General features: G+C 40.1%; 2 protein-coding genes across 2 annotated transcripts; both read left to right on the forward strand.

Moving 5' to 3' along the window:
* The first annotated feature begins 3,463 nt into the window (after window positions 1–3,463).
* Window positions 3,464–6,774, forward strand: LOC118410877 (kelch repeat and BTB domain-containing protein 6-like). The gene is made up of 5 exons (XM_035812753.1): window positions 3,464–3,741; window positions 4,059–4,319; window positions 4,526–4,665; window positions 4,826–5,035; window positions 5,568–6,774. Exons 1-5 carry the CDS (start codon window positions 3,487–3,489, stop codon window positions 6,433–6,435), a joined length of 1,734 nt encoding a protein of 577 aa, XP_035668646.1. The 5' UTR covers window positions 3,464–3,486; the 3' UTR covers window positions 6,436–6,774.
* A 1,640-nt stretch (window positions 6,775–8,414) lies between these two features.
* On the forward strand, window positions 8,415–10,653 carry LOC118411140 (kelch repeat and BTB domain-containing protein 2-like). The gene is made up of 4 exons (XM_035813186.1): window positions 8,415–8,607; window positions 8,928–9,067; window positions 9,177–9,386; window positions 9,646–10,653. The coding sequence occupies exons 1-4, from the start codon at window positions 8,491–8,493 to the stop codon at window positions 10,511–10,513; spliced, it is 1,335 nt and encodes a 444-aa protein (XP_035669079.1). The 5' UTR covers window positions 8,415–8,490; the 3' UTR covers window positions 10,514–10,653.
* The last annotated feature ends 1,745 nt before the right edge of the window (window positions 10,654–12,398 follow it).

Genomic DNA, 12,398 nt, shown 5'->3' on the forward strand with positions numbered 1-12,398 from the left:
CTTTCCTCAGGGTCGCTAGTACAGCTGAACAGTACATGTAGCTGGTTGTCCAGTACGAAAAGACTGGGAACATCGTGGATATCAAAGTCTCCTGGGTTCGGCCAGCTTTGCAGTGTCTGCCATTGGTCTGACTCTGTGTCGTACACCATAGTCTGAGTTAAATCCATATCGGTACAGAAAATCTCTGTTCCCATGGCGACGGCTGTACAGACTTCAGGAAAGTACCCTGGTGAGGTCCTCTTGCACCAACAGTCCTGGCTCGGGTCGTAGCGATGCAGTTCGTCGCTTGTAAGGAAGTAGAGGTGTGGGCCACAGGACAATGCTAGAACATTGTAGACGGCGGATAGAGTATTGTCAAGCTGCAGCTGTGAACATTCCTCCCAATGGTCTGTGGGCTGGTTGTACTTTATCATCAATAACACGCCTTCATCTTCATCAACAGCAAGATAGTACAAAATGTGATCAACTTCAACAAGGTGCTTATTGTAGTATTCCAAATCTTTTCCCCGCCTCAGCCACTTAGATACTGAGGACATACCAGCATCTTCCCACAAATTCCCCGCATGGTTGTACTTAAACAAGGATAACTGAACGCTACGCTCTTCCTCACAAGTCAGGACGTAGATATTGTTATCACTTGTGACTGTCACGTTTGCTGTGTCAGGAAGGTCTTTACGATCATAACTGTAGCTGATGTACTTCCCTTCCGGAGGGTTCATGAAGAGGACATCACTGGAACTGATGAAGAGGGTAGAACACATAAGCAACAGTCAATTATAATGGCCACAAAACTCAACCCTTTCCTCAAGAATGAGGCCCACATCACTACATGCACTGTTGTTATCTATCAAATATAATATTGCAGCCTCAAAGAAATGAAATTCAGTATGTGTTGGAATTAGGCACAGAGAATGTTAACACTCAAACACCAATTTGGAAGCCAAGAGTAAATATTGAAGTGCTATTTCAATGCAATGTGAAGAAAAATGCCTTGCTTGACTTTGTCGGTCAATGTCTACTACACTCTCTCCAAAGTTATTTTTTAAAGGAGATTGATACATTTCTGTGGCAATTATAAAGGAAAGTCAGTCTGGGGTCCAAATGTACAGGTTTTTTAACTAAGTTTTGAGACCCACGCCTAAACTACTTATAGTATGACTATCAGATTTTCAGAGGATAGTAAGTACGTAAACTAAATCATTACAAGACCCTTTGTGTCATTATCTAATAATGTGACCTTATGACGTCATTCAGCTAAGTGAAAAATGAAAAAAGGGCGGCCATCTTGGATTTTGACCAACAACGTCTTGAAATAAGCATCATCATCATAAGCATACACTATAAATTATGAACGATAAATGTTACATTGAATTTCATAAGATTTAATCTATGTAATTTAAAAAAAAGTATATAAATCTAACCAAGAAAAACTTGTTTAAATCTAAAGTGACAAATTTTGGCGAAAATATTGCCGTTGCCTTAGTAACAGAAAAATAGCGAATTTACTTAAGCCACAGCAATTACATTTTATGGATGACATGCTCTGCAGACTGCAAAAAATTGTGCGATAGGGCGAAAAAAAACAAGATGGCTACATTTTCAAAAATAGGCACCATTAAGTTGTGATGAATGTTGTAACAAGAATTACAGGGACAAAACATGGTATCAGAGCCAACAAGGCATTCATTCCTGTATTCAAGACAGTGACACTAGTGTGGCAGACTAACATCACCAACAAAGTTGGTAACCACACTCATGGTTTCCATATTGGTGTCACCTTTACAACAATCCAATAAGTTTTATTTCTACAACTACAGTACTGGGTACCTCGGGAGTGTCACTTCTACAAGTACAATTATTAGGCTACAACACAACATATTTGCTCATTTTCTTACTTTGTCTTCATGTTGACCATCCCTGCAGAAGAAAAAAAATCTTGTTCTTTTTTTTTAAATCAGGCGAAAATTAATGCGCTCGCTGATGTCATCCATAAAATTTACTTGCTGTGGCCTTAGGTGACGTAAAACATTTTGTGATAGAATACCAACTTTGGTAGCTTTACCGCTAGCCTTTCACGAGTTACGCGACATGAAATTTGCTGAGGGACTCAAAATTCCCCTCCCTGTTCAGAATACGGTTATAATAATTAGAGCAAAATGCTCTGATCTTTTGCAGAAATCATGATAATGAGCTGATATTATCAACACATTATCATATCAAAGTATTCCTCTCATAATGACTAAGCAATGTATGCACAATCGATATGTATCATCGATAAGAATAGAAACGAAAATTTTCTTGAACAAAACATTTTGAAGTCTGTTTGGACCCCACTAGGTCATTTTAGTGGCAAAAAGGAAACGTGTTTGTATTTGCAACATAACTAAGACAGTGAAAATGTGTATTGTAGGACCTCAAAATGTAAAATACCTTTTTACAAGGTTTGTAGACCCNTTAATCGTTTTCAGCTTTGACGTTTGCATATACTATGCATAACTTGTTGTATTGTTTTGTGTTATATTTGTTTACACTTAGTTTTTCTTCAGAAGCCTGTTACACTGTTGCGCATATCCATGAGATTAAAACTAGTTTATATACCTGCATTTCCATTTACAATATATATGTATACTTTTTCTCATTTTGACAATAAATATTCATTGATCAACATGGTTCGTTCTTTAGTGAAGTGCTATTCGGTTTCAAGGCCAATAGTACTTAGAAGAAATTGATAGATGATGCATTTATAATTTTTGTTGTGATACCCATTTTGACAGCTTGTCACATTTTAACTGCCCCAGAAATATCTATAAGAAAAAATAACCCTCTATTATCCCTTTTATTGCGTAAATGTATTTATGAAATCATCTGCATGTTCCTTCAAAGCTACTTCGGCATCAAACCAACACGTACAGAAAACTTACACCTAGATAAATAAAGTTGATATCATGTCTTCAAAGAAAGATATCAACCGAGACGTACCATATTTCCAATGTAAGTCATCCGCAGACCTATAATCTCTCTACTGTATAATGGTACAAACATTCACATACAAAACGTACTAAATTACCAAAGCAATGTGAAAACTCGTTGTAACTGAAGCATATTTTTACAACGAGTTTTCAATGAAAACAGTAAATAAATCAAAACCTAGAATGTACGTTTATCTGTGACGGTAGTCTACATTATGTTACAATTTTAAGACCAGAGGTCTGATCGAAGGTTTGTTGGTAGGCGCTTTATTTTGTGCACGGATATATGGTCTTAAAATTGTAACATCAATCAAAATAAGTCACAAATCAACATCTTATAGTATTAACCTTTCTTTGGGTAGCCCTGACTGTATTTCTCCTGATTCCACGGCCGAGTAAATAAAATCAAAATCAAACCCTTCCTTCGAGAGAGAAAAAGACAGACTGCTACAATATCAGGGTAATCAGTGAATGACTTATTACCTTTTGACCCTGGGGTCATGCCATCATCACCAACATGGCTGCCGCAGAACCCCACGCCAGCGCGCGTGCAGTTCGTCCACGTTCCTACCAAGACGAGAGCTATCTGCGCGGGTTTCTTGGAGCTGTGGACGACTTACAGAAGGCTGGGGTACTGCAGGATGTCGTCCTTGAAGTCGAGGGCCGGCGGTTTCCTTGCCATCGGCTTGTTCTGTCCGCGGCCAGCCCCTACTTCAGGGCCATGTTTACAAGTGACATGGCGGAAAGTCGTCAGAAGACGGTTGTTTTACAGGTAGGTCTGGAGTAAGAATGGAGCGAAACAGAGAACTTACAAATGTGACATCTTTGAAATTTGGGGTCAAAGTTCAGATTTGTGACCACATTGTAATGAGCATGTATTTTTGACAAAAATAATTCTTTACAGTTGTCAGAAACAGATGAAGTACTAGTAAGAAGTAGTAGAGATTAATATGTAGATAACATAACAGAATATGGGAGGAAAATAATAAAGGAAGGTCATTATATATTTCCCTTCTTTATGCACCCTGCCTGATAATGATAACTTATATGTTTAAAATTTGAAAATTGTTACGATTTACTGTTTTGCAGGGTTTGGATGCAGGCATGTTTGGGGAGATCCTGAGTTACATCTACTCGGGAACCCTCCATGTGTCCCTGGACAAAGTGCAGCCCCTGTACCAGGCAGCCGACCTCCTCCAACTGGACTATGTGAGAGACACCTGCAGCAGCTACATTGCCATGAATGTGGAGCACTACACCTGTGTGGACCTGTACAATTTTGTTGATGTTTTTTCCGTGGATTTTGTCCTGAGGCGTTGTGTGGAGTGGATCGATATAAACTTCGCTGAGGTGGGACTGATATTTTGGTAGTACATCACTTTTGTCGATCATCAATCTTGAATAAAAGAAGTTTGTCTTGCACTCACTCAAGTAACTTTTGTATGGCTATCAGAAGACCACTCTAAAGGAATATCCCGTAATTTGTTGTGTTAAGTGTTCAATTTTAACGAGCCATATGTTAAGGCTTAACCAACATGCACTCTGCACCTCCACAGTTTTCCTTTAGAGAAGAATTCTGCAGCCTGAGTGTGAATCAGCTGATTGAGATCATCAGCCACGATGAGCTGGATGTTAAAGAGGAGACAGCAGTGTGGGAGGTTGTGGTGAGATGGGTGCAGCACAGTAGAGAGGACAGGTAGGTATCATTATTTGGAGTGCGGATTCTCTGTATGACACTCACACATGTCTTAATTTTGGGTTCAATTCCCAACATCCTAGATTTCTTTGCATTGTTGAAAAACTTATAAGATGCAAATACAGCTGTAGAATATGTACCACTATCCTGTACCATACAGACTGCACCACCTACCCACCATCCTCCCTCACATCCGCTTCAACCTGCTGACCTCAGACGACACGGCAGCCATCTTGGATCACCCCCTGGCCAGAGAGGATCTTGGGAGTTCTGCGGTCATCAGGAATGCGGTACAGAAAGGGAATCCCAACCTGAAGCCGAGGCTTGGGATGACTACAGAGATGGCTGTGCTGTTGAACTATCCCCGTAGGTTAGTTAGATATGTACTTTTTTTATTTGTCTGACTTTGTACAATGTTAGTCGTGATTAATCCTTGCATAATGTTAGTTAAAAAAGTTAAACCCTTCCCGCGCCAAGGGCGGTGCCCATTTGTGGCACATATGGTGGTGCCCATCTCTGTTTCATTAGCCCTGGACCACACACAACGCAATCACTACAGCAGAGGGCTAGTCCACTGGTAGTGGTGTGTGTTCAACTTCCATACTCTTTCCCGAATGCTGAGTGCTAAGCAGAGAAAGCAGCATGTATCATTTTTATTGTCTTTGGTATGACTTGGCCGGGATCGAACTCACGACCTTCCGAATGCGAACACTCTACCCACTAGGCCATTGTACCGTCATTTTGTTCTACTATTAATCTAATTCCTACTAATGCTTTAAAGGATGTTTCTCAAGGAGCTACAAAATAAGATAGAACAGTGCATGTGATTTTAGCCTCATCCCAATAAAAAGATATGAATTATCGCTCCAGGTTTACTGACTGTGTTTTTTAACCCTCTCCAGTTCCGTAATCAAGGAGTTCCTCTTCATGAACCCTCAGGAAGGGAAGTACATCAGCTGCAGCTACGACCTCCCTTATGTCCGTGACATGACAGTCACCAGTGATAACGACATCTTTATCCTGCATACTGAGGAATCAGACGAGGAGAATCAGTTGTCTCTGTTTAAGTACAACCATGCAGAAAACGCGTGGGAACAAGCAGGTGTGTCCTCAATATCTAAGGGACCAGAAGATAATATGTATGAGAGAGGCCTTTATGAAGTTGATGGGATTCTGTATTACACTGCTGTTGATCCTGAAGAAGACAGACCATTGCTGCAGATGAGAAAGTACAACCCGCACACAAACCAGTGGCAGGAATGTTCACAGCTGAGACTTAACACGACTCTAGCGTCGTTTGTAGTATTGTCCTGTGGCCCAAACCTGTATTTCCTCACGGACACGGAAGTGTATTGCTACGACCCGAAACAGGACCGTTGGTTCGAGAGGACCCCACCAACACTCATAACGGATGTCAGCACAGCTGTTGCTATAGGAACGGAAATTTTCTGCTCGGACTTTATATTCACTAAGGCTATGGTGTACGATACAGAGTCAGACCGCTGGCAGGAGCTGAAGGGCTTGCCGAACCTAGAAAACTTTTATGTTGATTATCGGACCATTTTTTTCGTACTGGAGAACCAGCTGCACGTGTTGTTAACCTGTACTAGCGACTCCCAGGAAGGCATTGTATATCTTGTTTTTGTGTATGACAGGTCTGCTGATGCCAGGAGAGACTCGAAGGCCAATCTACCGCATAAGACCTATGAAGTGCGCGGTTCTTATTCCCCTGTGGCACGTATATACCTACCATATCTCAATGGGACATAAAACAAGACAGGGCAAGATTGATTGACTTTGTTTAATCGTTGAATGGTTGTTTAACTGATTAATTTAGTTTAGATCTTAGGTTTTTGCCAAATGCTCAACAGTGGGATAGATGTACCAGATTTTATACTTTGGTAGAAGTATGAAGGTTTATGGATTGATAAATTTGCTTCTATAGAGACAGGACTAATGATCTGTTTCCTAAAAGCTTCGCAGCAGTAGTTACAAGATACATTTATTCTAATTGCATTCCTAGTTAGTAAACTTGAGCATCAATGGTACTATTTGGTGAGGGTACGGTTGGTACATGTATGTGAGTCCTAGTAAAGTAACCTGGGGTGGCACACAGTCACAGGGAAAGGAAATTTCACGTGTATGTTACAGTATTTTGTGTGGCGTTATTAACATTGTATTTGTTACTCACCTTACATGTGTATGGTTACATGATCATTTGCATAATTTACTCAAAGTAGATTCGGCCCAGTTTTTATACATATTCCATACAAAATGTAACTGTAATATGCTTTTTACCGTCTTTAAACTTTGAATGTTAATTGGTAGAAAGAAAGAGCAGTCGTTTCGTTAAATACTATTGTGTTTAATGGTCCGATCGATCTACTCAGAAATTCACAGATAAATTATGCATACTTTTGTCGTAATTCCATCTATGCAAACTGTTTTCTCGCCCCCCTCAGAGACATCATTAACATGGAAAAATCACAACATAATAGTACAACCGAATAGTACAAAATGTCGATCTGTAGTTTCCAACACAATTGATCCATAACATATCAAGCCATAACATGTAAATACTTGAAAATATCAATAGTCAAAACAAAAGTTAGCATTTTTTAAAATAAAGGTATTATACTACTTCTACTATCAGTCAGTTAATACAGACTGCGACACGGCACAAAAAGAACTAAACAACAAGGGAGACTATAAAACAAAAATGTACACATTGTAATACACGCAGTGATCGGTAACGTTAGTAATGTTAGGTTCAATAGAAGCCACAAAACCAGTACAAGATCTGATTATAGTAAACATGGATCTATGGTAGGCATTCCTTTTTTCTCAAGGAATAATGTCAGTACTTTTTCTGCTACAGTGGTCGTAGGTGCTTCACAGCATCAGTGATCCTTGCCCATCTCTTTCTGCTATATTATGGGGGTAATCAGTATATGTCGAATCCAACTACCCTTTGACCCGGGGTCATGGTATCATCATCAACATGGCCGCCGCAGACCAAGAACCCCACGTCAGCGCAGTTCGTCCTCGTCCCTACCAAGACGAGAGCTATCTGCACGGGTTTCTTGGAACTGTGGGCGACTTACAGAAGGATGGGGTACTGCAGGATGTCGTCCTTGAAGTCGAGGGCCGGCGGTTTCCCTGCCATCGGCTTGTTCTGTCCGCGGCCAGCCCCTACTTCAGGGCCATGTTTACAAGTGACATGGCGGAAAGTCGTCAGAAGACGGTTGTTTTACAGGTAGGGTTGGCGTGACGTTTGGTTAGAATAGAGTGAAGCACGTAACTTTTGGAAATGTTTTACGTATCACAGAGTACATCTAAGACAGGCCAAAGCTACGCAAATGTTAGACAGTTCATGTCCCCCGTTATACCCCCCTCCCCACTTACTGACCTTTATGGAATTTAGGGGTTAAAGGTCAACTTTGTGGCCAATATTGTTATGCGTATGTATTCCTTAATTGAAAATTCAGTTGCGCTTAGTTATCAGGAACATATAATTAAATGTGCACTTAGATTTTGTAGATAAAATTGAAGAATGGGATGAGAATTTGACCCTCAATCAAAGGGATTTCTGATATATTTCCCTGCTGTATATAGAACCATTATAATGGGATTGTTATATGTGGTAAATGTTTGAACATTGTTACGTTTTATTGTTTACAGGGTTTGGATGCAGGCATGTTTGGGGAGATCCTGAGTTACATCTACTCGGGAACCCTCCATGTGTCCCTGGACAAAGTGCAGCCCCTTTACCAGGCAGCCGACCTCCTCCAACTGGACTATGTAAGAGACACCTGCAGCAGCTACATGGGCATGAACGTGGAGCGCTCTACCTGTGTGGACCTGTACATGTTTGCTGATGTCTTCACTGTGGACATTGTCCGAAAATCTTGTCTGAAGTTTATCGATAAACACTTTGTTGAGGTGGGTGTGATGTTTTGATAGTAGGTCACTTCATTGTTACTTGCCTCTCATACAAGGATAGTTGTGCTCTGTCATGAAAGTCTAGACGAATGGCTTCGTGTGGTAAGGGTCAATTCCTGTTTGTTATATCTCTTATATAAGTAAATTGATCGTTATTTTAGAGGATGTCACCAAAAAATTTAACTTTGTAACCTTCATAGCTGTCCAAAGAATAATATAAAGAAACAACCCACCTTTTAGTACTTCTTTTCAATTTTAACCAAGACATTTACCAATAAAAGGTTGTTTTCACACAGTACCATGTACATGTGCCTTCACAGGTTGCCTCCAGCGAAGACTTTTGCAGCCTGAATGTGAATCAGCTGACTGAGATCATCAGCCACGACGAGCTGGATGTTAAAGAGGAGACAACAGTGTGGGAGGCTGTGGTGAGATGGGTGCAGCACAACAGGGAGGATAGGTGGGTGTAGGTACACATTGCGGTTTTAACATGAAATAAACGTAATTAATTAAGAAGGTAATGTGATATAAGGCAGCCAGGTAAATCTTCACATACCTTTACCCTACAGACTGCACCACCTACCCAGCATTCTCCCTCATATCCGCTTCAACCTGCTGTCCTCAGACGACATGACAGCCATCTTGGAACGCCCACTGGTCAGGGAGGATCCTGGAAGTTCTGAGGTCATCCAAAATATGGTACAGAAAGGGAACCTCAACCTGAAGCCGAGGCTTGGGATGACCATGGAAATGGCGCTGCTGTACAATGCAGCACTAGGGTACGTCTATGCTTATTTATTAAATTTGTCAGCTGTGAACAACTATTGCACAATATTATTTCACATTTTATGGTCCTGCAAGAAATGTACTATTCATCTAATTCCTACGTATACCTTTAGATCTTTCTTAAGGGGCTACAAGATAAGATTTGCTAGAACAGTGCCTCCTGCAATTTCTGTCTCATGCATGTGGAAAGTTATGAGTTTCTTGTCCAACTTTACTTTTGACAGTTTGACGGATGTATTTTGTCATCTCTAGTTCCAACGAGCTCCTCTTCATGAACCCTCGTAAAGGGAAGTACATCAGTTGCAGTTACAAGCCAGAAGACCTTCCTAATTCCTCCATCATGACAGTCACCAGTGATAACGACATCTATATCCTGAACACTAAAGGATCGGAGGATAACAATAAGTTCTCTCTGTTTAAGTACAACCATGCAAAAAACTTGTGGGAAGACGCAGGTGTGTCCTCGATATCTGAGGGACCAGAAGACGACGTCTCGTATGAGGAACACCTTATTAAAGTTGATGGGACCTTGTATTACCTTGCTGTTTATGACTGTCAGTCTTTGCAGCAGATGAGAAAGTACAACCCACACACAAACCAGTGGCAGGATTGTTCACAGCTGCAACTTGACATAACTTTCGAGGATGCAGCAGCATTGTCCTGTGGTTCACACATATATTTCCTATCAATCGAGGAAGTGCATCGCTATGAACCAACGGAGGATCGGTGGAGCAAACGGACGCCACCTGGGGTCATTTCAAATGTCTGTACAGCTGCTGCCATGGGAACAGAGATTTTCTGTACAGATCTCTGCTTCACTTACACGATGGTGTACGACACAGAGTCAGACCGCTGGCAGAAACTGCAAGGCTGGGAGAAGCCAGAAAACCTTTATGCTGACCGTTTTCCTGTTCTTTTCGTACTGGAGAACCAGCTGCACATATTGTTATCCTGTGCTAGCGACCTCCACGAAGACAAAGTATATCTGGTATATGTGTATGACAGGTCTGCTGATGTCTGGAATGAGTTAAAGACAAATCTGCCTAATGAGGAATATTATGCGTTTGGTTCTTGTTCCCCTGCGGCACGTGTGTACCTTCCATATCTAAAGGGGACATAAAAACGCATCACTTATTACACTATTCAGTGTTAATGTGCAGGATAACATTTAGAGTATGGGTTAGGACTGGATAGCAACAGTTACTTAGATCTTGGCTTTTACTAAATGTTCTACAGTATGATAGATGTACCAGGTTTTATACTTAAAAGTAAGTAAAAGTAAAAGTAAGAACAGTTCCCTTCTTTCTTATTAATCGGGCCATATTTCTATAAGAGACTAAACTGATGTGCTGTGTCTTAAACAGTTTAACAGGAATAATTACAAGATTCCATTACCCTGAGTGTCTTTCTAGTTAGTATACTAGGTCATTCATAGTATTATTTGGTGAGAGAGGTGGGTAGTATGGGAGCCCTATTCAACTAGTGGCATATATAAAGATATCATGCCCTTTAGAATACTTTACCATCATTGTACATGTTGTACTTTTTGTTACATATGTAATGTTATATGGTGTGATTAACATTGTATTTGTTACGTACCTTACAGATGTGCTTACCAAGCCAAGTTACGAACATTAGATTCAAGCTATTACTTTTGTGTTATTACCTTCGACGAGAAGGTTATATTTTGGGTAGCGTTTGTTTGTTTGTATGTATGTAGAAGACCAGGATAACTCAAGAACGCCTGAATGGATTGTATTGATATTTGGTATGTGGGTAGTTCTTGATGAGACCTAGAAACGATTAGATTTTGGGCCCCCTAGCAGCCTGTTACGGTACTGCAGCGGAACTTCGAATTCCTGATTTGAAATCTCGAGTTCTGAACATGCTGCGGTTATTATTGTTGAGTGGTAGACAGCTCTTGATGCCGAGAGTAAGTGGTGTAAGTTTGGGCCCCCTAGTGGCTTGTTTTGGAACTGCAGGACAGGTTTAGTGTCAGACTTTAAAAGGGAATAACTCAAGAAAGGGTTAACGGATTGTTATGATTTTTGGTATGTAGGTATCTTAAGTGATACTTCATATAATGACATAATAATAATGCAAATCTGTATCTAATTTGCATAATTAATTAGGAAATTTGGTAAATGCGCTCAGTTCCATTATGGGACCATTGCAACATGTAACATTTGTAACTGAGAAGGACAGGAATATTGATTGATATATATTATGCAAAATAAAGGCCTAATTTGCATAATTAATGAGAAAATGCTATAATTTAATTGTGGTAAATGACAGTAAATTTTACTTGTAGCATTTGGAAGTTAAGTACAGGTGAACATCGTTGAACATTAATTACGCAAAAGAGATCCTTATTTGCATAAACTATAAGAAAATGCGATAAAAGTCCTCTTTCTTAACATAGATTGTGTACGTCAGCTGTCTGGTGGTGGAGATGATAAGCTGATATGATTTATGCAAATGAGAACCTAATTTGCATAATTAATGACAAACACAATTAATACAGCAGTTGTAAAGAAAGGTTAGGATCATTTGGCGAAGGTATGGGGTCGTGGAACTCTAGTTTTAGGAATAAATGTTTACTGATTGAAAAAAGAGCCCTGGTTTTGTTAAGTACTGTTATGTTTGTACTCTAAAGAAGTCTATAGATAAACCATGTATGATTTGTGTCGTGATACCTTCTATCAAAACACAATTCATCACTTCCGAAAATGATTTCAGTGGGAAGATAGAATGTAGGATATTAGAGATTTATTTTTGCATCTAATTCGTCACTGTTTTAACCCCCTATAGAAGCCTTCTTGATATGACCCCCAAAATTGCAAAACGAGTATTTATCAAGTTTCAATTTCCAACAAGGCTACTGGGGCATTAGCCCACCACAGGAATAAAAGACTTGAAGTTGCCCATAGTCAAAATAAAAAGGATTAACATTTCGAAAGAAAGATACAGACAGGCTTACTATAATCTGAAATGAATCTATCAAC

The sequence above is a fragment of the Branchiostoma floridae genome, chromosome 3 (assembly GCF_000003815.2).
Source record: "Branchiostoma floridae strain S238N-H82 chromosome 3, Bfl_VNyyK, whole genome shotgun sequence".
In the NCBI taxonomy this organism is placed as follows: Eukaryota; Metazoa; Chordata; class Leptocardii; order Amphioxiformes; family Branchiostomatidae; genus Branchiostoma; species Branchiostoma floridae.